Source organism: Pelophylax lessonae (genome assembly GCF_965119305.1).
Source record: "Pelophylax lessonae genome assembly, chromosome: 9".
NCBI classification, from domain to species: Eukaryota; Metazoa; Chordata; class Amphibia; order Anura; family Ranidae; genus Pelophylax; species Pelophylax lessonae.
Genome location: NC_138776.1, coordinates 134,042,198 through 134,067,040, shown reverse-complemented (window position 1 = coordinate 134,067,040; position 24,843 = coordinate 134,042,198). Strand labels below are relative to the sequence as shown.

The following is a 24,843-nucleotide window of genomic DNA, read 5'->3' as shown; positions in this document are numbered from 1 at the left end:
AGTATTATATTGTATGTGAATGACAACAGAATTCAATTTCCCGAACCCATGTGTTGCGCCTTATGGCCCAATATATTTCATTATTCAGAATTTAACATTAAATCTCTGGTGAGATATTCTTATAAACCACTCATGAACAGATGTGCCGTTTAGGCAGACGGAATATGAGAAATGACTAAAAATGACACTTTTGTACAGTTACATTTTAATGAAAATATTTTATGCTTTCAAGAGTGAGCTTTCAATTGTTCCACCAAATGAAGCAGGATAATGTGTAAAACCTGTTTCTTGACTTTTTTAAATCTACAGATTGTGCAGAAGGCTCTGGATGATGCCAGACAAGGCAGGACATGTGTGGTGATTGCTCATCGACTTACGACAGTACAGAACGCTGACATCATTGCAGTCATTCAGAACGGGAGAGTCATTGAGCAAGGGACGCACCCCCAGCTCCTGGCTAAGCAAGGCGCATATTACGCTCTCGTAAATTCTCAAGTAACTAACTGATAAAAAAAGATTTCAGTTTTCATGGCGAAAAACGTAGTCTCGGAGCCAAAGGCCACAAGCAAGGTATGGCTGTCTACAAACTGTGAAAAACCAGAGCATAGCTCTTGCTGCTAAAGGGTCCAGGCAGTCCCCCAGCAAAGAGTATTAAAGGCTAACTGTATTGGTTTAATACTCAAAATGGTTCTGGTCCAGGGACTGTGATTGAAACTACACTTTGTAATGAAGCAAATTGATAGATGTATGTATTAACATGACCAACAAAATGTATCAGTCACCTCTAATATCCTTATCATACTTTTCTAACACATACTACACATTTCTCTTGACTGGAAATACAATTTTTGTTTATAACTTTGTAACCATGCTGTTATTATCTGTCTTATATATGGACAACAGGGACTTCCAGGCGTATTTTTTATTTATAAAATGTGTACCGTAAACTGACCAGCCACCATATTGACTGTGGCTACTGTAATGTTGGACTCCATGTAGATATACCAATTAAGCCAGTGGATAGTTAGATATACATAAAAACATCATAAAATGTATTTTTTACATAAAATTAGCATAAATTCCCAAATCTGTCTTGATATCCGCTTCCTGTAATCTGTACAGCCGCACATAGTCATGATGAGGGAGGGACAGCAACTTCAGCTAATCAGGAACATTTTCACAGGAAGGGAGAGCAGAAGGACCATCCACTTTCTGTTTTTCCTTCATTGACTAATCATAGGGTAAGTAGGATCCTAGACCAGGCTGTATAGCTAGTCTGTAGAGAGCCCCAGGACCTTGCTATGGAGTGTGTTTGGGTGCCCGGATTAAAATACTGGTTAAATAAAGCTATACCTGCTTACCAGTTAACACACATATGCATTTCAATGGTGTGTTTAGAGGTTTGCAATAAAGTAGTGTGACTGGTATGGATACAGCGATCCGCACATTACAAATGTTAAAAAAAGGCTCACAATCGTTTAAAAATGACCTTTTTAGATGTCAACTGTGAATATTAAGACGTGAATGTATAACACTTTCATGCTTTGTGTATATTATTTGACGTAGTTCTATGTTGAATGTTTGAAAAAGTCTTAGGTTAACTTTACCCAACACTGTACTCTCACTTTTTGGTTGGCACTACTGCACTGGTTAGTGTCTTTATGCCTTCCTATAACAAAGGTACCATTTTTTCACAGGGGGGCGAAATTATTTATTCTACATTAAAAGTCCACCAGGAAGGAATTATGCCAACCTTTTGTTAGGGATCCGTGTAAGAAATGCCCCTGTGTGCTTGGTACTCTGTTAAATTTTCAGCTTTGATCTCAGATAAAACTTCCAAAAGCAATAACCATCTTGGATAAGTCATCTTGTGACCATGTCAGTGAGATTTCCGCACAAGTTTTAAGCTCCACCCACCCCATAGGTTTCACTTTTTCTGTTAGATTATCTTTTTATTTTATCGATCACAAGAACACAACATGAGAAGTGAGACATTTGTTTCATAATTAAGGCATTGGAACGAAGACCTTCTGGGGAGGTCTTACCACCGCAGTCCATGAGACATATATGCAGCCTGTAAATTATTCAATCCAGCAGCCTCGACTCCAAACCAAATTATAAGTTTGCGTGAACTTAGCCTTTGACCTACATATTGTGCTGTCTAACACTTTTAAATATGTTCTGTGTTTGATTTGCAGCAGTACAATGTACATGCCGAACCAAACACTATTTTTATTATAGGTCTTTGATATTTGTATGTATTATTGTATTCAGTTAATAAATAGTTTTGTACATACCTTTTGAAATATTGTATAATAGAAAAAAAATAAACTTTATTAGCTTGTATTTTTAATGCTGGAGTCCGTGTCTTTCTTCAAGAAAAATGCAAATAGGCATGCCGCTGGTATGGCAACAATGTTTTATATATTGCTTGCATAATAATTTACAGAACATAAAAGACCAAACGCCGTACAATAACTGCTCTTACAGCTTAGAAGTACATTCAATGTGTTTTGCATTCTGCACTCTGTAGCCCCTAAACATTCCTCATGGCAAGTGTTTATCAAAGGAAATGTTCACATACTTTATACAGAAATATGTTCATTCTGATGGTAACCTCTGTACATTTACTAAGCTGTATACAAAAAAATATGTATAAAGCTGTAACAAGCAGTCAGTTTGGCATACATTTACTCATATAAGGCTTTATTATTGTGTCTGAAGAAAATGCTTGTGCCCGGAGCAAACATATTCACACTTTTATTCTCCTACTGTGGTATAGGAAAACGAATGGAGAATCCCTTTTATTACTATAGGCGACAGGGTAAAATAAGGCCACTGATGATCTTTCCAGCAATGGCAGACCATACTTTTTAGTGTGTCTGGGACAGGTACACCTTTATTTAAAATAGTTGCTGATTTAAAACAAACCTATCAGGATAGAAATACAAGTGCAGCCATTGTTTAAGTGTAAGTAAAAGCAACCTTTTATTTCTGTCGTTGTCCCCACTTGCGAAATTCACTCCTCTATTTGTCCTGGTGACAACTGTCACAAGGCAGAAAGACAAAGTGAGGTGAAGTCCAAAACTGGGCCATCACCAGAGCAAGAGCTGAGGGGGTTATTAATCCAACAGGTACAAGTGTTCTGGTGACAACTGTCCAAGGCCCCTTTCACACGATCCGCCTGACAGTTTTTCAGGTGGACCTGATTGGATGCTCCATGCATCCATATGGGGCAGCGAGTGTCAGCGGAGACATCTCTGCTGATACCCGCTGCAATCCGATCTGATCCTGTCTGTGAAATCTGGATGGATGGAAACCCTATTTTCCATCCGTCTTGAGGATCGGATCGGATAAGAACAGACAGGCAGTCTGTTCTCATCCGATTTCCCCATAGAGGACAGCTGGGCTCTGACAGCTCTGTCGGCGGATCGATCCCCCACTGAGCAGAACGGACTCCGTCGGGCGGTGCGCCCGTGTGAAAGGGGCCTAAGAGATTAATTCCCCTTACTTTGGTGCAAGTTTCTTCTACTTTCTGCACATCTCCAAGACCAGAAGTAAGGGGATTCTCCCATCTTCCTAGCAGAACACAGCCAGCAAAAAATAACCAAACATTTTAAACCTTCCTTACTCTATCCAAAACTAACAAGAGTTGGCCTTAAATACACTTTAAGGCCCCTTTCACACGGTTGCCCCCGTCTTGCGGATTCCGCTTTCTCAGGGGGGATCCTCCACTGATGCCCGCTGAGCAGGCAGATGACAGGTCTTGTTGGCTGCGCTGTTCAGAGCGGACATGGACACAGCCTGCTCTTCTCTATGGGGAAATCGGGTGAAAACAGACTGACTGTCTGTTTTTCATCCGATTCTATCCTATCTGATCTGCCAGACAGATGGAAAATAGGACCAGCATCCTTCTGGATTTTGTGGGCAGGATCGGATGGTGGCGGGTGTCAGGGTGGCACGACGGTCCGATCAGATCCACCTGAAAAACTGACAGGCGAACCTGATCGAAAAGCCTATGTGAAAGGACCCTAACTTATTTTTAAAGGTGTGCTGTTGGGATGACATCCTTAGCCATCCTTTTCTGCCTGGTAACTCACTGAGCTGGAACAAGAATATGCATTATGAGGAACTCAAAGTGTTGCAGTTTCCCCCTCCTGTAGATGTAGAGTGAGGTAAGAGAATCATAGCTACTTCTGATTAATATCAGTTCTCTGTTACCTGTTCAGTTGTATCACATTTGCTGGAAGAATGGAGGCCTTTCTAAAGGAGTGTTATTGTACACAATCTAGGAGTTCATTTACCTGATTATGCTTGGTGATTAGACTAAATAGCATGAGAGGTGAAATTTACAGTGACTTGGAAATAGGTGAATGAAAGAATATATTCAGCCAAGTGCTGTCACACCAAGAAAATTACTTTAGTATGAGAGAATGTCCAGGCAGCTGCAAAAAAATCTTCTAAGTGCACTATATTACCTTGTTAGATAAGTGGACAATTTACCTATTACTTAAAATATTCACTTTTCTACTCTAAAGAACAAGCATTACAGTCACTGTCAGGCCAATTCTAGGGCATATACTTATTGAAAGATAAATTCCCAAAAAAGTAGGTAGAACTTGATACATTCATTTTTCTAATTTACAGAACAAGCATTACAGCGATCAAATAAAAATCCAGTAAGAGAACATAGAATCAAAATGCAGACAGTTTTTTTTCCAGGCTGGTCCATGTTTGCCTGCCATAATACTGGGTGCACGTCCAACTCATCACTGAAAGTCCATAAAGCTAAATAGTTGATGACCACCATCCCATACCTCCCAAATTTTTAGGATGAAAATGAGGTACTCCCCTTAGCAAAAGTATGTGACCCCCCCCCTCCCCACAATGCCACCCTAAAGGAGAATTACACAAAACAAAAGTTAGGTAAACCCACACGTGCTTTTTTACCACTACTATTCCTTTATACTGGCTTTTGACATTTACAGATGCAGCAATTTAGAAATTTAATGAAAGGTTTTGTGCTGTGGAACATGATAAATAGTGCATTTTATATACAATTATATAGATCAGACCAAAATGAGGGACAAATGAGGAGGAAAGAGGGACAGGGGGACTTTGTTCCAAATCTGGGACAGTTGGGAGCTATGCAAGGTCAAGGTGTCCATATAATGCTAATTATTTTGGAGGAATTGTGCAGCAATATCTGTACACATGGGCTAGGAGACCTTTTTGTAGTCAGGAGTTACCATACCTCCCAACTTTTTGAGATGGGAACGAGGGACACCTATCAAAAGTATGTAGGCATTGAACACACCCCCTGCCGCTCCCCTTCAAAAGGAAAATTATACAAAAAATGTATTTAAAGCCATAAGTGCTTTTTTTACCACTAATATTCCTTTATACTGGCTTTTTAAATTTTCAAATGCAGCAATTTAGAAATTGGATAAGGGTTAACGCTGTGAAATATGTGTTGAGAGATAAAGTGCTTTTTTTTATACAACTATAAAGATCAGACAAACATGGGGTGGAAAGAGGGACAGAGGGACTTTGTTTCATAATAAGGGACAGTCCCTCAAAATCAGGGACAATTGGGAACCATGCACAATTCAGTAAAAAATTCCTTTATTGATTTATATCCATAAATTAGTACAACAGGAGGAGTGAGCCTTATAATGTGTTTCATGGCAAATAAGTGCTTAACCAAAAGTGATTAAGCACTCATTAGCGTGAAATGCATTCAAGTTTACTCCTCCTGTTGTACCAGTTTACATATATATATCCATAAATGAATCTTTTTACTACAGTGAGTTCATCTGCTATTTTTCTTTAAAGAGAACATAGAACTTGACATAACAATCACCAGAACCAACAAAATGAATCTCTTAACTTCAATGCAAATGGTAATTCCCTCTTAAGGTTATCACTGACTGTCCCAGCTTCATCACTTCCATATCAACTCCAATTGGATGAGTCACCCATCCCCACCAAAGATCTGATCTTGCCTTGATGCCTGTACCAAAAATGGTAACTTTTACCAAACCTCAAATACCCAAGCAGAAGACCTGAATTCATATAGATTAACTTAAGTCATTTTCTTGCAACTTAGGTTGGGGGTCATTTTGAGCACTATGTTGTAGTGCTACTCTTATTTAATTTTGACAGTGTTTGCAGTTATTCTCATTAATTTGTCAGTTAAGTCACTATATCACAAGCACAAATTACTTTAATCTCAATGTAATCTATGCATTTTCTATAAATGTTAAATGGTCTCAAAAATATAATTTCTGTAGAAGGAAGCCTTATCCCCACTGCCAATAACCTGTTTGGCCTGACAATGGGTATTTAAAAGTGTGTCTAATTGGCTATGGGAAGTGCTATGAATTGGGTTGTTTAGCTGAAACTCTTAAGAGTCTTACTGTACCGGAATTTTACCATGCAACAAATAAAGGATTGAAGACGTGATTATGTTGCTGGCTTTCTTCTACTTTTACTGACATTGGAGAGTGAGCATTTACTCTTGGCTGTGCACCTGTCTTTATAGCCCTGCAGGATTTAGAGGTTGAGCACCGCTGCTTTCTTAACAGTGTTCTCCCTAGATAAGTAACAAACATTTTTTAACTTCTAAATGTCTTGCTGCACCATTGTGACCTATTCAGTTTAAAATCATTATCAGGAAACTTCCTAGACTATTGTATTTTCTTAAAGAATTGACTATAACCCTACCACTGCTAATTAGAATGATTCCCCTACCGCCTGGGTATTTCCTTACACTGCTTGCACATTTTCATCCAGCAACACTGAACAAAAATATAAAATAATGAGTTTAAAGATTTTCATGCCAATTACGCCTATGATCTGCCCGACATTATTAATTCTGATCAAGTCAGATTTGTAAAAAGCAGATAGGTTCCAGATTGAGCCAGAGGAGATCTCAACCTGATAATCTGGGCTAATTATTCTCAATTGTCTTCTCTGCTCCTACTTTTGTACTTTGGAAGAATTTTACAATGTCCATTGTGGTTTCTCATCAGCAGTGCTTGACAAATTTGCCTTTACAGATTTAAAAAAAAAAAATCTTTCAGCAAAATGATGTCAGTCCTTTGTCGGCTCTATTTGATATATTGAGTGTAACCAAGCAGGGGTTCCCTCTGTCTTTCTCTAGCTTTACTTTGATCATGGAAACAGTGGCAGAAATAAAAGATCCAACTGTAAGATAACCAATATTAAAACAGGAAAATGGAATTGAACTTAGAATTTTTTTTATGGCTAGATGTAAATATACATTTAACTGACTTTATAATTCAGGTTCCCAAAATGCAATAAATCAAAATATTTGTTATCTAAGTAATTTATTTATCAAATGTAAATTGGTAAATGATTTTAATCAATTTGACAATTCTTCCTAAGAGACCTCCAAGCCCTAACAATAACTTCAGATGGATTACATGTACACCAAAATACTATTTTTCTATTACTAAACAATAGGTAGAGAGTGCACATCTACATATAATTGCTACCGTGTTTCCCTGAAAATAGGACCAGGTCTTATTTTAATTTTGGCAACAAAATACGCAGTAGGGGTTATTTTCGTGTTGGGTCTTATCATGTAATGTGTATTTGCCAGTTCCTGTGCCTCCTGTCTTCTCTTTCCCTCTCCCTCCCTCCCTGCCTGTCAGGATTCCCCAGTCTGAACTGAGCTAAAGTGGTTGTAAAATCCAATAATCCACTCTATTACAGCATTATATAATGTACAATGTGTGTGCTTCTGTAATATTATTGTGCCAAATATCTTTGTTACAGTGCCGCTGGGCGCTTACGTGACCTGCCAGAGCTCTCTTCCCTGCTCCGAGCACTGCAGAGGAGGAGCCAGGATCCCCTGCTGACAGTCAAGAGGAGAGCAGCAGGAGGTCAGGTGAGCAGCGCTGTAACGAATTGTATTTGGCACAATATTTTTACAGAAGCACAAACATTGTACACTATTTAATACTGTAATAAATTGGATTATATGATTTCACAACCACTAGGGCTTATTTTTAGTGCAGGGCTTATATTGAAGCCATCTTGGAAAATCACAATAGGTCTTATTTTCGGGGAAACATGGTACATAACTGTTGTGCAAGATCTTGGGGTGGGAGACAGAGAATACTGTGCTATAAAAATAGATGTGAGGGTGGGCAAGCTATCTACTTGCAAGCTTGCAAAAAATAGTTTCTCCATTAGGACCCAGGGAGAAAAGACATGCATGCATGGTTCACCAAAGTTAGCCATCTCATTGAAGATGAATAGGGAACTTCTGGTACTGTGTATGTAGAGTCTATGTGCATGTAGGCTGTGCATGGTACAGGGAGTCAACAGCTAATCGGATGTCTGTACGGGGGGTTAAGGTGTATACAGGATGGGGTTGGCGAGAGGTTCCAATGTGCTTAAAATCATTGCTGCTATTTACAATTCTTAATATTGCCACAGTCTGACTCAGTTCTATTGCTTACATTGTATTCCCAGGTGCCGTCCTTCTCTGGAACTTGCCTGCTCTAATCCCAATTTTGCAGCTTACCTTCTTCTGTTCTCTTTGACTCATCAAAACTCCTTTTGCTGCCCTTACTTTATCCTCATTAGCTTTCTGCTGCAAAGTTCTGACTCTGTGCTTTTTTTTTTACTTCTGTATTAGTTTTTGCCTTTTATTCACCCTGGGGTCATACCCTTGTCCTCAGGTTTTTAGCTTGCAATAAGTACACTATGTTCTTACTTAAGGTCTCTATCTCACCCTGAGGTTTCTTGATATTCTGTCTCTCTAATGCATTTCACTCTCTTCCTAAAGGCTGGAAGGCTATCTTACTTAAATAATCCTCTCCATTCTCTCTCACTCTGGGGTATCTCATTTAAACAATCAATATCCCTCTCAGGTCTCCATCACCCAGAGTTTTCATTTGTAATGCATTTCTCTTTACATTAACAACTTAGGCCACTTGGATAATCTTACCCTAGCACTCCCCATACATCCTTTTCTCAATCATATAAAGGTGCATATCCAAAAATTAGAATATCATCAAAAAGTTAATTTATTTCAGTAATTCAATTCAATTTAAAAGTTGAAGCTCAAATATTAAACAGAATGATTTATTTCAAGCATTTAATTATTTTAATTTTAATGATTATGGCTTGCAGCTAGGGAAAACCCAAAAATTGTATCTCAGAAAATTACAATATTACATAAGACCAAAAAAAAAAAAAAAAAAGGATTTTTAATACAAAAACATTGGCTTACTGAAAAGTATATAAATGTGCAGTATAGTATGTACTCAATACTTGGCCAGGGCTACTTTTGCATGAATTACTGCATCAATGTGGTATGGCATGGAGGCGACCCGCCTATGCCACTGCTGAGGTGTTATGGAAGCCCAGGTTGCTTTTTTTTAAATAATAGAAATCATATCAGTAGTCCTAAACACAATTTTTCCAAGACAGCATACACAGCCAAAAACATCCATGAATAGCATCACATATGTCATGTACAAATTACCCACATCACTTGTGTATAAAAGCAAAGAAAAAAAAAGTATATCTCTGTTGTCACCTTAAAAACAGTTTACACACTCTTAATGCGATTTAAACAATAGTACACCCATTTCCAGAAAGCGTTTAAGCAAAGTAATTATCCTCGATCGATTAGAAATCTATCCAGCACTAACTCCAGCAGGCTCAGACCTGGTGTGTCCAGTCATGGGCCCCATAAGCTATCTACCAGCACAGGGGCAGATCCCACAGGTCTGAAATACTTCTCCAGTCTCAGAGTTTCTCCCATACATTGTAACCATTCTTTATGGGGAGGGGGATTAGTGGACTTCCAGTGTCTGAGCAGAACTCTGCGGGCCTGGAAAAGAGCCGTAGAAACTGCTTCTCTCGTATAGGTCTGTAACTGAGGGTTATCCAAGATGCTTAGAAGGCAGGGCCTAGGCTCTAATGTTACTGAAATCTGGAACACCCTATTTATGGTGCCCACCACCTCCACCCAAAAACAATACAATTTTGTACATCTCAAAATTAAGTGATTTAAGTCCCCATTGTCCCTGAGGCATTTACCACATGCAGAGGAATCCATCATACCCATGTTATGCAGCCTGACTGGGGTAAAAGGAGCTCTTAGGAGTGTGTACAGTTGCATGACTCTCTGAGACACATTAAGCGAGCATTGAGGTACTTCCTGCAAGGCCTCTTCCCACTGATCTTCAATCAACGGGCCTACATCCCTTTCCCAGCATTTATGTACGATCAAAGGGAATAAAGTTAGGTAGTCTTTTAACAGTATTGTGTAACATCGGGATATGAATACCTTAGTAGAGACAGTTTCAGCCATTATATTAAACACTGGGGTTGGGGACTGCCGCCACTCCATCGCTGAGCCCTGTGCCTTATCCACATGTTAAAGCTGAAGTTAATAAAAAAGCATGGGCCTGGGGAGGGAGAATTTCGTGCTTAGTTCATCAAAGGAGCACAGTGAACCGTTACTAAAACTATGACAAAGATGAGTTATTCCCCATTGATTCCAGATTGCAGCCTGCTGAATTGTAGCTTATTTAGGGTAGTTACTGTTACTCCATATTGGGCTGTAGCGTGTAAAACCAGTAACTTGCTGGAGCTGTTTAATCTTGTTCCAAACTTTATGAATAATATTAAGAGTGGGTAATAAACGATTAGATGCCCAGGTTTCTTTGATAGCCGACATCAGCTTGTCTGCATTGTTGGGTCTGCTATCTCTCATCTTCTCTTGACAATACCCCACATATTCTCTATGGGCTTTAGGTCAGGCAAGTTTCCTGGCCAATCAAGCACATTGATACCATGATCATTAGACCAGGTATTGGTACTTTTGGCAGTGTGGGCAGGTGCCAAGTCCTGCTGGAAAATGAAATCTGCATCCCCATAAAACTGGTGAGCAGAGGGAAGCATGAAGTGCTTTAGACTTTCCTGGTAAAGGGTTGCACTGACTTTAGACTTGATAAAACACAGTGGACCAACACCTGCAGATGACATGGCTCCCCAAATCATCACTGACTGTGCAAACTTCACACTGGACCTCATGCAACTTTTATTATGTGCCTCTCCACTCTTCCTCCAGACTCTGGGACATTGATTTCCAAATCAAATGCAAAATGTACTTTAATCCAAAAAGAGCTGAGCAATAGTCCAGTCCTTTTTCTCCTTAGCCCAGGTAAGACACATCTGTTGTTGTCTCTGGTTCAGGAGTGGCTTGACACAAGGAATGTGACAGTTGTAGCCCATGTCCTGGATATATCTGTGTGTGGTGGCTCTTGAATCACTGACATCAGCTGTAATCCACTCCTTGTGAATCTCGCCCAAATTCTTGACTGGCCTTTGTTACACAATCCTCTGAAGGTTGTGGTTATCCCAGTTGCTTATGCATCTTTTTCTACCACACTTTTCCTTTTCACTCAACTTTCCATTAATATGCACTCTGTGAACTGTGACCCAGCTTCTTTAGCAATGATCTTTTGTGACTTACCCTCCTTGTGGAGGGTGTCAATAACTGTGCAACTGTCTGGGCAACTGTCAAGTCAGCTTGATCACAACCCCATGATTGTGTAACCTATTGAACCAGACAGAGAGCATTTAAAGGCTTAGGAACCCTTTACAGGTGTTTTGAGTTCATTAGCTGATTAGAGTGTGACACCATGAGTCTCCAATATAGAACTTTTTCACAATATTCTAATTTTCTGAGATACAGAATTTTGGGTTTTTACTAGCTGTAAGCCATAATCCTCAAAATTAAAAAAAATAAATGCCTGAAATATATCACTGTGTGTAATAAATATATATATGAGTTTAACTTTTTGAATCGAATTACTGAAATAAATTAACTGTTAAATGATATTCAAATTTTTTGTAGATGCACCTGAACTGGCTGTATTGCCCTACAAGTCTGCAATGTGTCGCTAGGTTTTGCCTGAACATCCCTCTCAAATAGCTGACACAAGGCATAAATAAGGCACTTTATGTGAGCCCTCGTCTCCTTATTTCCACTTACAGCAGCAAAATGGCCCATATCTGGAGGAGCATTCCAATTGCAACACTGGTTAGGTAGGATTGAAATGCAGATGATGCTGCAAGTCCCTATTGCAGAGCTGCATTTAAATAAATAGAACTGAAGTATTTATACCCACACATTTTCCAAGCAGTTATGCTTTTATTACATGTTTAAAATACATAAAAACTATTTAGAACTTTCTTAAATAATTTACATATCAAAGATATCAATTTAGGAACACAACTGGTCAGGTCACTCCTCCTATCATTTCTGAAATCCTTGAACCAGTTTTTCCAAGTCTACAGTAACAAATTTCTTGGAAAATGTCTAATAAATTTCTTCCAGCTTTAATTAAACTCATAAATCACTCTAAAGTTTTTAACGATCCTTTTCCTCCAGTAATTTTAAATTAACAATTTAAATATGAAATGCGAGAAATTTTTGATTCATGTCTCGTTGGAGACAAACTTCAGAATAAAAGGTTATGTTTCTGAGGAGATTGCTTGAGCTGCTGCCAGCGATATCCACATCAGACAGTTAATGATTCAGACCTACCCTGCCAAATTTGACCTGGTCTTCTTGGTCTGGTGGATGTTGATACAGAGAAAACACAATAGAAATTAATTGTATATACTGAATCAACAACTATGCACAATGCATTTTCTCAATCATTGGTAATACCATAACAGCAACTGTACCCAGCTTCAATACACTAGGCACATCACAGTATTGAGGTATGCAGTCACCTTGAGCTAATTCATTACAAAAGGCCAGAACTGACAACTTCTAGGTATTTTTATTTAATGAGTTCGCAATGGCCATTGTTGGCACAGAATTCTCTGTAGAGAGGACTCCAGTCAGAGTGCCTCTTCAAAGCCTGATTGCAAATTAAACACTTTTTTTGTACAAAATGATGAAGGATTAAAACATTTTCTCTGACTTCTTGTCCTAGTGACACCTGCACTCTCTCATTTCATGTCCTGGCATCTTCTGGACAAGAAGGGCAATCTCCAATAATATTAAAAATTAAAGTAAAATTTTGTCTGGGGCTAAAGGTGTGAGATCTCGCTAATTAAATGTCAATCACATGCTTTGACCTGTTATTTTGCTGCTGGCTTTGCTTAACCCCTTCATGCCGAAGTAACATAAATATGCAGCCCCACTACACTGGGCTTTTTTCAGTGCGGCCGCATATTTGAATATCTACCTTTGTGCTGAGAGCGGGCTGCACCTCACCTTGAGCCCCGGGCCCCGTACTAATGATTGCAATTCCGAGTCACCTGATCATTGTGATAGCCCCAGTGTTTCCTTTCTCTGTGAATGAAGGAGAGAGATACATTATCTCACAGAATTTAGTACACCCCTCACATTTTTGTAAATATTTTACTATATCTTTTCATGTGACAACACTGAAGAAATTACACTTTGCTACAATGTAAAGTAGTGAGTGTGCAGCTTGTATAACAGTGTATATTTGCTTTTCACTAAAAATAACACAACACACAGCCATTAATGTCTTAACCACTGGCAACAAAAGTGAGTAGACCCCTAGGTGAAAATGTCCAAATTGGGCCCAATTAGTAATTTTCCCTCCCAGGTGTCATGTGACTCGTTAATGTTACAAGGTCTCAGGTGTGAATGGGGAGCAGGTGTGTTAAATTTGGTGCTATCGCTCTCACTCTCTCATACTGGTCACTGGAAGTTCAACATGGCACCTCATGGCAAAGAACTCTGTGAGGATCTGAAAAAAAAAAAAATGTTGCTCTACATAAAGATGGCCTATGCTATAAGAAGATAGTCAATACCCTGAAACTAAGCTGAAGCACGGTGGCCAAGACCATATAGTGGTTTCACAGGACAGATTCCACTCAGAACAGACCTCACCATGGTGGACCAAGGAAGTTGAGTACCCATGCATAGCGTTATATCCAGAGGTTCTCTTTGGGAAATAGACATATGAGTGCTGCCAGCATTGCTGCAGAGGTTAAAGGGGTGGGGGGTCAGCCTGTCAGTGCTCAGACCATACACTGCACACTGCATCAAATTGGTCTGCACGGCTGTTGTCCCAGAAGGAAGCTTCTTCTAAAGATGATGCACAAAAAAGCCCGCAAACAGTTTGCTGAAGACAAGCAGACTAAGGACATGGATTACTGGAACCATGTCATGTGGTCTGATGAGACCAAGATAAACTTATTTGGTTCAGATGGTGTCAAGCGTGTATAGCTGCAACCAGGTCAGAAGTACAAAGACAAGTGTGTCTTACCTACAGTCGAGCATGATGATGGGAGTGTCATGATCTGGGGCTGCATGAGTGCTGCTGGCACTGGGGAGCTACAGTTAATTGAGGGAACTATGAATGCCAACATGTACTGTGGCATACTGAAGCAGAGCATGATCCCCTCCCTTCAGAGACTGGGCCACATGGCATTATTTCAACATGAAAATGACCACAAACACACCTCCAAGACAACCACTGCCTTGCTAAAGAAGCTGAGGGTAAAGGTGATGGACTGGTCAAGCATGTCTCCAGATCTAAACCCTATTGAGCATCTGTGGGGCATCCTCAAACAGAAGGTGGAGGAGTGCAAGCTCTCTAACCTCCACCAGCTCTGTGACATCATCATGGAGGAGTGGAAGAGGACTCCAGTGGCAATCTGTGAAGCTCTGGTGAACTCCATGCCCAAGAGGGTTAAGGCGGTGCTTGAAATTATTCGTGGCCAGACAAAATATTGACACTTTGGGCCCAATTTTAACATTATAATTTAGGGGTGTACTCACTTTTGTTGCCAGGGGTTTAGATATTAAAGGCTGTGTGTTGAGTTATTTTGGGGAGACAAATGGGCAAATTTACACTGTTATACAAACTGTAAACTCACTACTTTACATTGTAGCAAAGTGTAATTTCTTCAGTGTTGTCACATGAAAAGATATAATAAAATATTTACAAAAATGTGAGAGGTGTACTCACTTTTGTGAGATACTGTATATTGTATCTCCCCCCTCTCTCCTTTCAGGGGAAAAAATAAAGAAATGTGTGCAAAAAAAAATAAATTGATAAAAAAAAATACCAAAAAATACCTAGATCAAGGTTTGATCTAGGTCAGTGCCAGGGTTAGGGTCAAAGGTCAAGGTTTAGGGTCAGTATTTTTTTTTTAATTAGCGTTAGTGTCAGTGTGTCTTAGATAGGATATCTCTGTGATCATCAGGAGCAAAGAAATTTAATTGGGTTGTTCTGTGGTGGAAGGTTATGGAGGTACCAAGAAATATACAGCTACATTTTATTTTTTTTTAAACAATTTTGGGTTAGTTTTCCTTTGATAATAAAAAATAAAAAACAAGGAGATATGCATTACCATTTATCAGGAAATGAAAGCCCAATTTGTCCTGAAAAAAAATAAGGTATAATCCACCTGGATGCACAAAGTAATTGTAATAATATGTATGGTTTTACTAACACATGTCAAAGTTGCAAAATTGTGCTTAGGCATTTGTTTTACCCTTAGGAGCGAAGGTGTTAAAGTAGAGGTGCAAGTATGCAGGCTTAAGGTGCAGGCTTATCCTGATACCAATCCAGAGGGCTAGTAAGTATTAAGAGTAGGGTTGAGCGAACACCTAGATGTCCGTGTTCGACGGGTTCGGCCGAACTTTAAAAAAAAGTCCGGGTCCGTGTCCCGGACTTTTACCGAACTTTTCCCGGACGCCGAACCCCATTGAAGTCAATGGGGACCCGAACTTTAAGGCACTAAAATGGCTCTAAAACACCAAAGGAAAGGGCTAGAGTGCTGCAAATGGCAGCAAAACGTAATTAAGAGCATGGCAAGTGCTCTGCAAACAAATGTGGATAGGGAAATAACTTAAAACAACAAAAAAAAACAGAAAAATAAAACAATGTTCTTCTTCATCTCTGAAGGACGAGGCCCATATGGAGTAGGAGGGAGGTTAAGGTGGTGGTGGATGTGGCGGTGACATAGGCGTGCGCACAGGGTGTGCTGGGTGTGCCTGGGCACACCCTAATCACCTAGGGCACATAGCATTGCCAGTGAGGAGATGGGAAAGATCTCCCTGGGACCTGCTCTGCTCTATTTCTCCTTGCCTACAGGTACATGGCCCCGATACATTACTCTCCCTGCTGGCAAACACATGCATGTGTATTTCAACTTTGGGGTGCACACCTTAATGCAATAGGCTGCGCACACCTATGGGCGGTGTAGGTGGAAGCGGCGGTGGAGGAGGACCAGGGCCGGATTAACAGCATCATGGGCTTGGTGCTGAGGATTTTGAAGGGCCTTAGGGCCGTGCCTTGCCATGCACCCAGAGGAGGAAGGGTGCAGCCATGCATGCCTAATTCAACATGGGATGCTGTCTCTGAAGCCCATAAACACATCCATGCATCGCCAACTGTCCCTCCTTGTCCGGCCTTCACGCTGTGTGGGGAGGTTCTGAGGGTGCTGCCTGGGGAAGCGAGCATAGAAGCCAGACTTCTGTGTTTACAAGTGACAGAAGAGCGGTAACAGTGAATATGGCCAACCCGGGGCCTATATAAAAGGTAGGGGCCTGGAGCTGCAGCTCCAATAGCCCCTACATTAATCTGGCCCTGAGGAGGAGGACGAGGTAGCCAACACTGCTTCTTTTCACAAATTTTAAATGAGGGTACACCCCAAAAGAGTGAGAAAGAGCAAAAATGGAACAATGGGTGGGTAAGGTCGGTATCCATTGCTATTCTGCATAAGGTACGGAAAAGTCCCGTGGGATCCATGCCTGGTTCATTTTAATGAACGTGAGCTTGTCCACATTGTCTCTGGACAGGCGGCTGCGCTTGTCTGTTATAACGCCCCCAGCCGTGCTAAATACCCGTTCAGATAATACACTGGCTGCAGGGCACGCCAGCACCTCCAAGGCGTAAAGGGCAAGCTCAGGCCATGTGCCCAATTTGGAGACCCAGAAGTTGAAGGGGGCAGACCCGTCATTCACTACATGTAGGCGTGTGCACACATACTGCTCCACCATGTTGGTAAAATGCTGCCTCCTGCTAAGACGTTCCATCTGAGCTGCTGGTGCTGCTGTTTGTTGTGGCGTGCTGACAAAGCTTTTCCACATTTCGGCCATGCTAACCCTGCCTTCTGAGGTGCTGGCGGTGCCCTGGTTGCGTTGGCGACCTCCTCCTCCTCCTCCTCTGCCTTGTGCTTCCACTGTGGCCCCGCTGTCAGATGGGAATGCCAGCAGCATGGCGTCTACCAGCGTGCGCTTGTACTCGCGCATCTTGCGATCGCGCTCCAGTGAGTGAATTAAGGACGGTACGTTGTCCTTGTAACGGGGATCCAGCAGCGTGGCCACCCAGTAATCAGCACAAGTTAGAATGTGGGCAACTCGGCGGTCGTTGTGGAGACACTGCAGCATGTAATCGCTCATGTGTGCCAGGCTGCCCAGAGGCAACGAAAGGCTGTCCTCTGTGGGAGGTGTATGGTCCGTGTCCTCTGTATCCCCCCAGCCACGCACCAGTGATGGCCATGAGCTGGCCTGGGTGCCACCCTGCTGTGAACATGGTTCCATCTCCTCCTCCAGCTCCTCCTCCTCCTCATCCTCCTCATCCTCCAGAACTGTGCCCCTGCTGGACAATTGCGTCCCTGGCGTTTGCGTGTGCAGGAACCCACCCTCGGAGCCCCTTGCGAATGACTGCCCTGAAAGCCTTGGAAATGTTACCTCTTCATCCTCCTCCTCCTCCTCATCCTGTGCCACATCCTCTTCCATCATCGCCCGAATTGTTTTTTCAAGGAGGCATAGAAGTGGGATAGTTAAGCTGAGAACGGCGTCATTGCCACTGGCCATGTTGGTGGAGTACTCAAAACAGCGCAACAAGGCACACAGGTCTCGCATGGAGGCCCAGTTAAATTAAATAGCGGAATAGAAAATATGATCCAAAAAAAGTGTATGTATATCACACGTACACAACCACACTAGGCCCCAATTACTATTGTTTGTACCCCTAAAAGGCTAGATGAGGAGTAGGGGGAGTATGGAACAGGCAGCACCCTCAAACCTTCAGAAGTATGAGATGAACCCCAACAACTTGGAAAGGTGGATCTCTCTCACACGTACCGACACAGACTATCCCGCAATTCAATTGATCCTCAAAGGTTTTTATTGAATAGCGGAATAGGAAATATGATCAAAAAAAGTGTATGTATCTCGCACGTACACAACCACACTAGGCCCCAATTACTATTGTTTGTACCCCTAAAAGGCTAGATGAGGAGTAGGGGGGGTATGGAACAGGCAGCACCCTCAAACCTTCAGAAGTATGAGATGAACCCCAACAACTTGGAAAGGTGGATCTCTCTCACACGTACCGACACAGACTATCCCGCAATTCAATTGATCCTCAAAGGTTTTTATTGAATAGCGGAATAGGAAATATGATCAAAAAAAGTGTATGTATCTCGCACGTACACAACCACACTAGGCCCCAATTACTATTGTTTGTACCCCTAAAAGGCTAGATGAGGAGTAGGGGGGGTATGGAACAGGCAGCACCCTCAAACCTTCAGAAGTATGAGATGAACCCCAACAACTTGGAAAGGTGGATCTCTCTCACACGTACCGACACAGACTATCCCGCAATTCAATTGATCCTCAAAGGTTTTTATTGAATAGCGGAATAGGAAATATGATCAAAAAAAGTGTATGTATCTCGCACGTACACAACCACACTAGGCCCCAATTACTATTGTTTGTACCCCTAAAAGGCTAGATGAGGAGTAGGGGGGGTATGGAACAGGCAGCACCCTCAAACCTTCAGAAGTATGAGATGAACCCCAACAACTTGGAAAGGTGGATCTCTCTCACACGTACCAACACAGACTATCCCCCAATTTAACTGATCCCCAAAGGTTTTTGATTAAATAGCGGAATAGAAAATATGATCCCAAAAAAGTGTATGTATATCACACGTACACAACCACACTAGGCCCCAATTACTATTGTTTGTACCCCTAAAAGGCTAGGAGTAGGGGGAGTATGGAACAGGCAGCACCCTAAAAACCTTCAGAAGTATGAGATGAACCCCAACAACTTGGAAAGGTGGATCTCTCTCACACGTACCAACACAGACTATCCCCCAATTTAACTGATCCCCAAAGGTTTTTGATTAAATAGCGGAATAGAAAATATGATCCCAAAAAAGTGTATGTATATCACACGTACACAACCACACTAGGCCCCAATTACTATTGTTTGTACCCCTAAAAGGCTAGGAGTAGGGGGAGTATGGAACAGGCAGCACCCTCAAACCTTCAGAAGTATGAGATGAACCTCAACAACTTGGAAAGGTGGATCTCTCTCACACGTACCAACACAGACTATCCCCCAATTTAACTGATCCCCAAAGGTTTTTGATTAAATAGCGGAATAGAAAATATGATCCCAAAAAAGTGTATGTATATCACACGTACACAACCACACTAGGCCCCAATTACTATTGTTTGTACCCCTAAAAGGCTAGGAGTAGGGGGAGTATGGAACAGGCAGCACCCTCAAACCTTCAGAAGTATGAGATGAACCCCAACAACTTGGAAAGGTGGATCTCTCTCACACGTACCGACACAGACTATCCCGCAATTCAATTGATCCTCAAAGGTTTTTATTGAATAGCGGAATAGGAAATATGATCAAAAAAAGTGTATGTATCTCGCACGTACACAACCACACTAGGCCCCAATTACTATTGTTTGTACCCCTAAAAGGCTAGATGAGGAGTAGGGGGGGTATGGAACAGGCAGCACCCTCAAACCTTCAGAAGTATGAGATGAACCCCAACAACTTGGAAAGGTGGATCTCTCTCACACGTACCGACACAGACTATCCCGCAATTCAATTGATCCTCAAAGGTTTTTATTGAATAGCGGAATAGGAAATATGATCAAAAAAAGTGTATGTATCTCGCACGTACACAACCACACTAGGCCCCAATTACTATTGTTTGTACCCCTAAAAGGCTAGATGAGGAGTAGGGGGGGTATGGAACAGGCAGCACCCTCAAACCTTCAGAAGTATGAGATGAACCCCAACAACTTGGAAAGGTGGATCTCTCTCACACGTACCGACACAGACTATCCCGCAATTCAATTGATCCTCAAAGGTTTTTATTGAATAGCGGAATAGGAAATATGATCAAAAAAAGTGTATGTATCTCGCACGTACACAACCACACTAGGCCCCAATTACTATTGTTTGTACCCCTAAAAGGCTAGATGAGGAGTAGGGGGGGTATGGAACAGGCAGCACCCTCAAACCTTCAGAAGTATGAGATGAACCCCAACAACTTGGAAAGGTGGATCTCTCTCACACGTACCAACACAGACTATCCCCCAATTTAACTGATCCCCAAAGGTTTTTGATTAAATAGCGGAATAGAAAATATGATCCCAAAAAAGTGTATGTATATCACACGTACACAACCACACTAGGCCCCAATTACTATTGTTTGTACCCCTAAAAGGCTAGGAGTAGGGGGAGTATGGAACAGGCAGCACCCTCAAACCTTCAGAAGTATGAGATGAACCCCAACAACTTGGAAAGGTGGATCTCTCTCACACGTACCAACACAGACTATCCCCCAATTTAACTGATCCCCAAAGGTTTTTGATTAAATAGCGGAATAGAAAATATGATCCCAAAAAAGTGTATGTATATCACACGTACACAACCACACTAGGCCCCAATTACTATTGTTTGTACCCCTAAAAGGCTAGGAGTAGGGGGAGTATGGAACAGGCAGCACCCTCAAACCTTCAGAAGTATGAGATGAACCTCAACAACTTGGAAAGGTGGATCTCTCTCACACGTACCAACACAGACTATCCCCCAATTTAACTGATCCCCAAAGGTTTTTGATTAAATAGCGGAATAGAAAATATGATCCCAAAAAAGTGTATGTATATCACACGTACACAACCACACTAGGCCCCAATTACTATTGTTTGTACCCCTAAAAGGCTAGGAGTAGGGGGAGTATGGAACAGGCAGCACCCTCAAACCTTCAGAAGTATGAGATGAACCCCAACAACTTGGAAAGGTGGATCTCTCTCACACGTACCAACACAGACTATCCCCCAATTTAACTGATCCCCAAAGGTTTTTGATTAAATAGCGGAATAGAAAATATGATCCCAAAAAAGTGTATGTATATCACACGTACACAACCACACTAGGCCCCAATTACTATTGTTTGTACCCCTAAAAGGCTAGGAGTAGGGGGAGTATGGAACAGGCAGCACCCTCAAACCTTCAGAAGTATGAGATGAACCCCAACAACTTGGAAAGGTGGATCTCTCTCACACGTACCAACACAGACTATCCCCCAATTTAACTGATCCCCAAAGGTTTTTGATTAAATAGCGGAATAGAAAATATGATCCCAAAAAAGTGTATGTATATCACACGTACACAACCACACTAGGCCCCAATTACTATTGTTTGTACCCCTAAAAGGCTAGATGAGGAGTAGGGGGAGTATGGAACAGGCAGCACCCTCAAACCTTCAGTATGAGATTGTGTTCACTGTACCCCACAAAGATTGAGTTCACTGCACCCCACAATGATTGTGTTCACTGCACCCCACAAAGATTGTGTTCACTGCACCTCACAAAGATTGTGTTCACTGTACCCCCCAAAGATTGTGTTCACTGCACCCCACAAAGATTCTGTTCACTGTACCCCACAAAGATTGTGTTCACTGCACCCCAAAAAGATTGTGTTCACTGCACCCCAAAAAGGATGTTGTTCACTGCACCCCAAAAAGGATGTTGTTCACTCCACCCCAAAAAGATTGTGTTCACTGCACCCCACAAAGATTGTGTTCACTGCACCCCAAAAAGATTGTGTTCACTGCACCCCAAAAATGATTTTGTTCACTGCACCCCAAAAAGGATTTTGTTCACTGCACCCCAAAAAGGATGTTGTTCACTCCACCCCAAAAAGATTGTGTTCACTGCACCCCAAAAAGATTGTGTTCACTGCACCCCACAAAGGATTTTGTTCACTGCACCCCAAAAAGATTGTGTTCACTGCACCCCAAAAAGGATGTTGTTCACTGCACCCCAAAAAGGATTTTGTTCACTGCACCCCAAAAAGATTGTGTTCACTGCACCCCACAAAGGATTTTGTTCACTGCACCCCACAAAGATTGTGTTCACTGCACACCAAAAAGGATTGTGTTCACTGCACCCCAAAAAGATTTTGTTCACTGCACCCCAAAAAGATTGTGTTCACTGCAGCCCAAAAAGATTGTGTTCACTGCAGCCCAAAAAGATTGTGTTCACTGCAGCCCAAAAAGATTGTGTTCACTGCAGCCCAAAAAGATTGTGTTCACTGCAGCCCAAAAAGATTGTGTTCACTGCAGCTCACACACAGAAAAATGGATGTGGATCACTGACACCTGCCTATCTCCAATCCCACACCACACAGCAATATCGATTGTAGTTTGTAGAACACAGTTTCCCTAAAATTCAGCAGACTCTGTCCCTAACAGGATTGAGAAGAGATCGTAGATCAGGATTGAGTGCAGACCCCACCCCCCACACAGCAATATCGATTGTAGTTTGTAGAAGACACTGACCCTATATAATTCAGCAGACTCTATCCCTAAAATGCCTACAACTCGCCCTGCCTAAACACTCCGACCTGTCCCTCAATTCTATCCGGACACAAATGGTTTTTTCCTGCCTATCTTTCCCTAATCAGCAGCCAGCACGTTGATGTGTGCTCTGTCCCTGAATCTAAGCAGCATAATGACGCCGCTGCGGCTGCCTCGAACTTATAAAGACTTGGTCACATGCTTCAGACGGCCAATCACAGCTACTGAGACATTTGCAGGCATGGCTGGGATGGCTTAAGGCACACCAGTTAAACGATTGTTGATTGGCTGTTGAAAGCCCGCCATGAAAAGAGCGCCAAAGCATGCAAAACCTGGAAATAAAACGACCGAACACGGATTTTTACCCGAACATACAGTAAAGTGTCCGTGTCCGTGTTCGGGTACAAAAAATCCAATTATTCGGTACGAACACGAATAATACAGTCCGTGTTCGCTCAACACTAATTAAGAGGAAAGGATAACCTCTTCTCCTGACCAGCCTAGGTAAATAAACGATAAGGCGCAGCCTCAGCCTACATGTTTTCACCACACCACAAACCCTGATGCATTTTGCCCCGTCCACTGGGGCTTAACCTATGACAAAGCCCCAGTGGGCGGGGTGAAATGCATGTAGATTGAGGCCGTTCCTTAACGATTATTCACCTGGGCAGGTTGAGAGTAGCTGCGATCCTTTTGTAGTCAACCACATGCTTGTTAATCCATTGGCCTTAATCTATAACATGTCTAAAGTTCCATGGTAATAGCACTTAATAATATCCTGTTTCATATAATATTGAAACTTTGGGTCACTAGGCACAGTAGACCCATGATCAAGAGCGTCACATGCAACAGGCACACCCCATCACTGTGCTATCTTTGTGTTATGTCACTATTCTAAAGTAGTCCCACAGTAAAAAAAAAAAAACCTGGCTGTACAGTGATGTTCTTAAAAGAAAATGTGTCTAGTCTCTGAGCTTAGTATAACCACTAGAAAAAGTTGATGGTAGCAACCATTATATACCCAAACAGATACTGAATACAACTAGAGAACCAAAAGTGCTGCACTGCTACTTTAAATATACAACCAATCTTATAAATAAGAAAAGAAGCCACGCTGTTTAGCGTGTATGTGAGGTGACATCAGATTGCAAGCTCTCTCTGAGACATGTCATCAGAATTATCATCAAGGGTTGGGAACATGAAATCTGACACTGCTAACACTAACTTTAAGCGTTTACAATAAAGGCATTGGCAAGCCACTACCACAGGTTGCTCCATAATAATAAACTCTTGCTTCTATTTTTTTTTTACTTTTAACTTTCTTATTTTATAAAAATATGGGACATATTGCCATATAGTTGTTTTTTGTTGGATAAGAAGCAAGAGTTTACTTGTGTTCTTGCATTCTGACGTCACTGCACACACACGCTGAACAGTGTGGCTGCTTTTCTGGTTTCAAAGCTTGTTTTACCCATTTGTTTTGTAGGTATTATTTTATGGTAAATACATGAGCTGTTATTGTATTAGGCTATGTAAGGGATCGGATCCTTTCTTTTTACTATGACCACTGTTTAACATGGTTGTTACTGAATCCTTTTGAGAAGTGGAGGAGCATGATGGTGGGCTTCATTGCCATACTGTAAGGGGATTTCAGTACAGCGACTTGCTCATAATTATGCACATGTGCATAGAATTGCTAATAGAAATGACCATAGGCGCATTGCTAATAGAAATGTGCGTGGACCCATTGCTCATTGGAATGCACAAATAGAACATGCCCAAATTTTCTGGTGCCAGACAGGCTATTTAGCTAATGATCTTGCTCACTGTCAGTGCTGACTGGTTTTCAGCCTTCCCTGTGCCCTGGGTGTATCCTGTATCTGACTTCAGTTGACGACCCAGCTTGTTACTGATCTGATCCTGGATTCTGCTTGTGGCTCTACCTCTCTGTTCCTGACTTTGGCTCCGTTCCTGACCACGCTTATGCCTATACTTCTGTACCTTGTGGCCTGCCTGCTACTGACCTTGGCAACCTCTATGACCTTGCTCCTGCTTCTAACTTGGCTTTATACCACTTCCGAGTGGCTGCTTCTGCTTTCCTTCATAACCGCTACTGCAGAGTGCTCCTGGCTCATCTCTGCTGAGAGCTTTGACAAGCCATGCTTCC

At 41.7% G+C, this 24,843-nt stretch overlaps 2 protein-coding genes across 2 annotated transcripts in view; one reads left to right on the top strand and one right to left on the bottom strand.

Moving 5' to 3' along the window:
- Positions 1-531, top strand: part of LOC309563254 (ATP-dependent translocase ABCB1-like) — a 94,597-nt gene extending 94,066 nt beyond the window's left edge. Inside the window, exon 28 of the mRNA XM_082267661.1 lies at positions 310-531. Within this exon, the coding sequence (XP_082123787.1) occupies positions 310-507 (198 nt within the window). The 3' untranslated portion in view covers positions 508-531. The remainder of the gene's footprint in view (positions 1-309) is intronic.
- LRRTM3 (leucine rich repeat transmembrane neuronal 3) overlaps positions 1-24,843 on the bottom strand; it is a 159,554-nt gene that overhangs the window by 18,837 nt on the left and 115,874 nt on the right. The gene's annotated exons all lie outside the window — the stretch shown is intronic.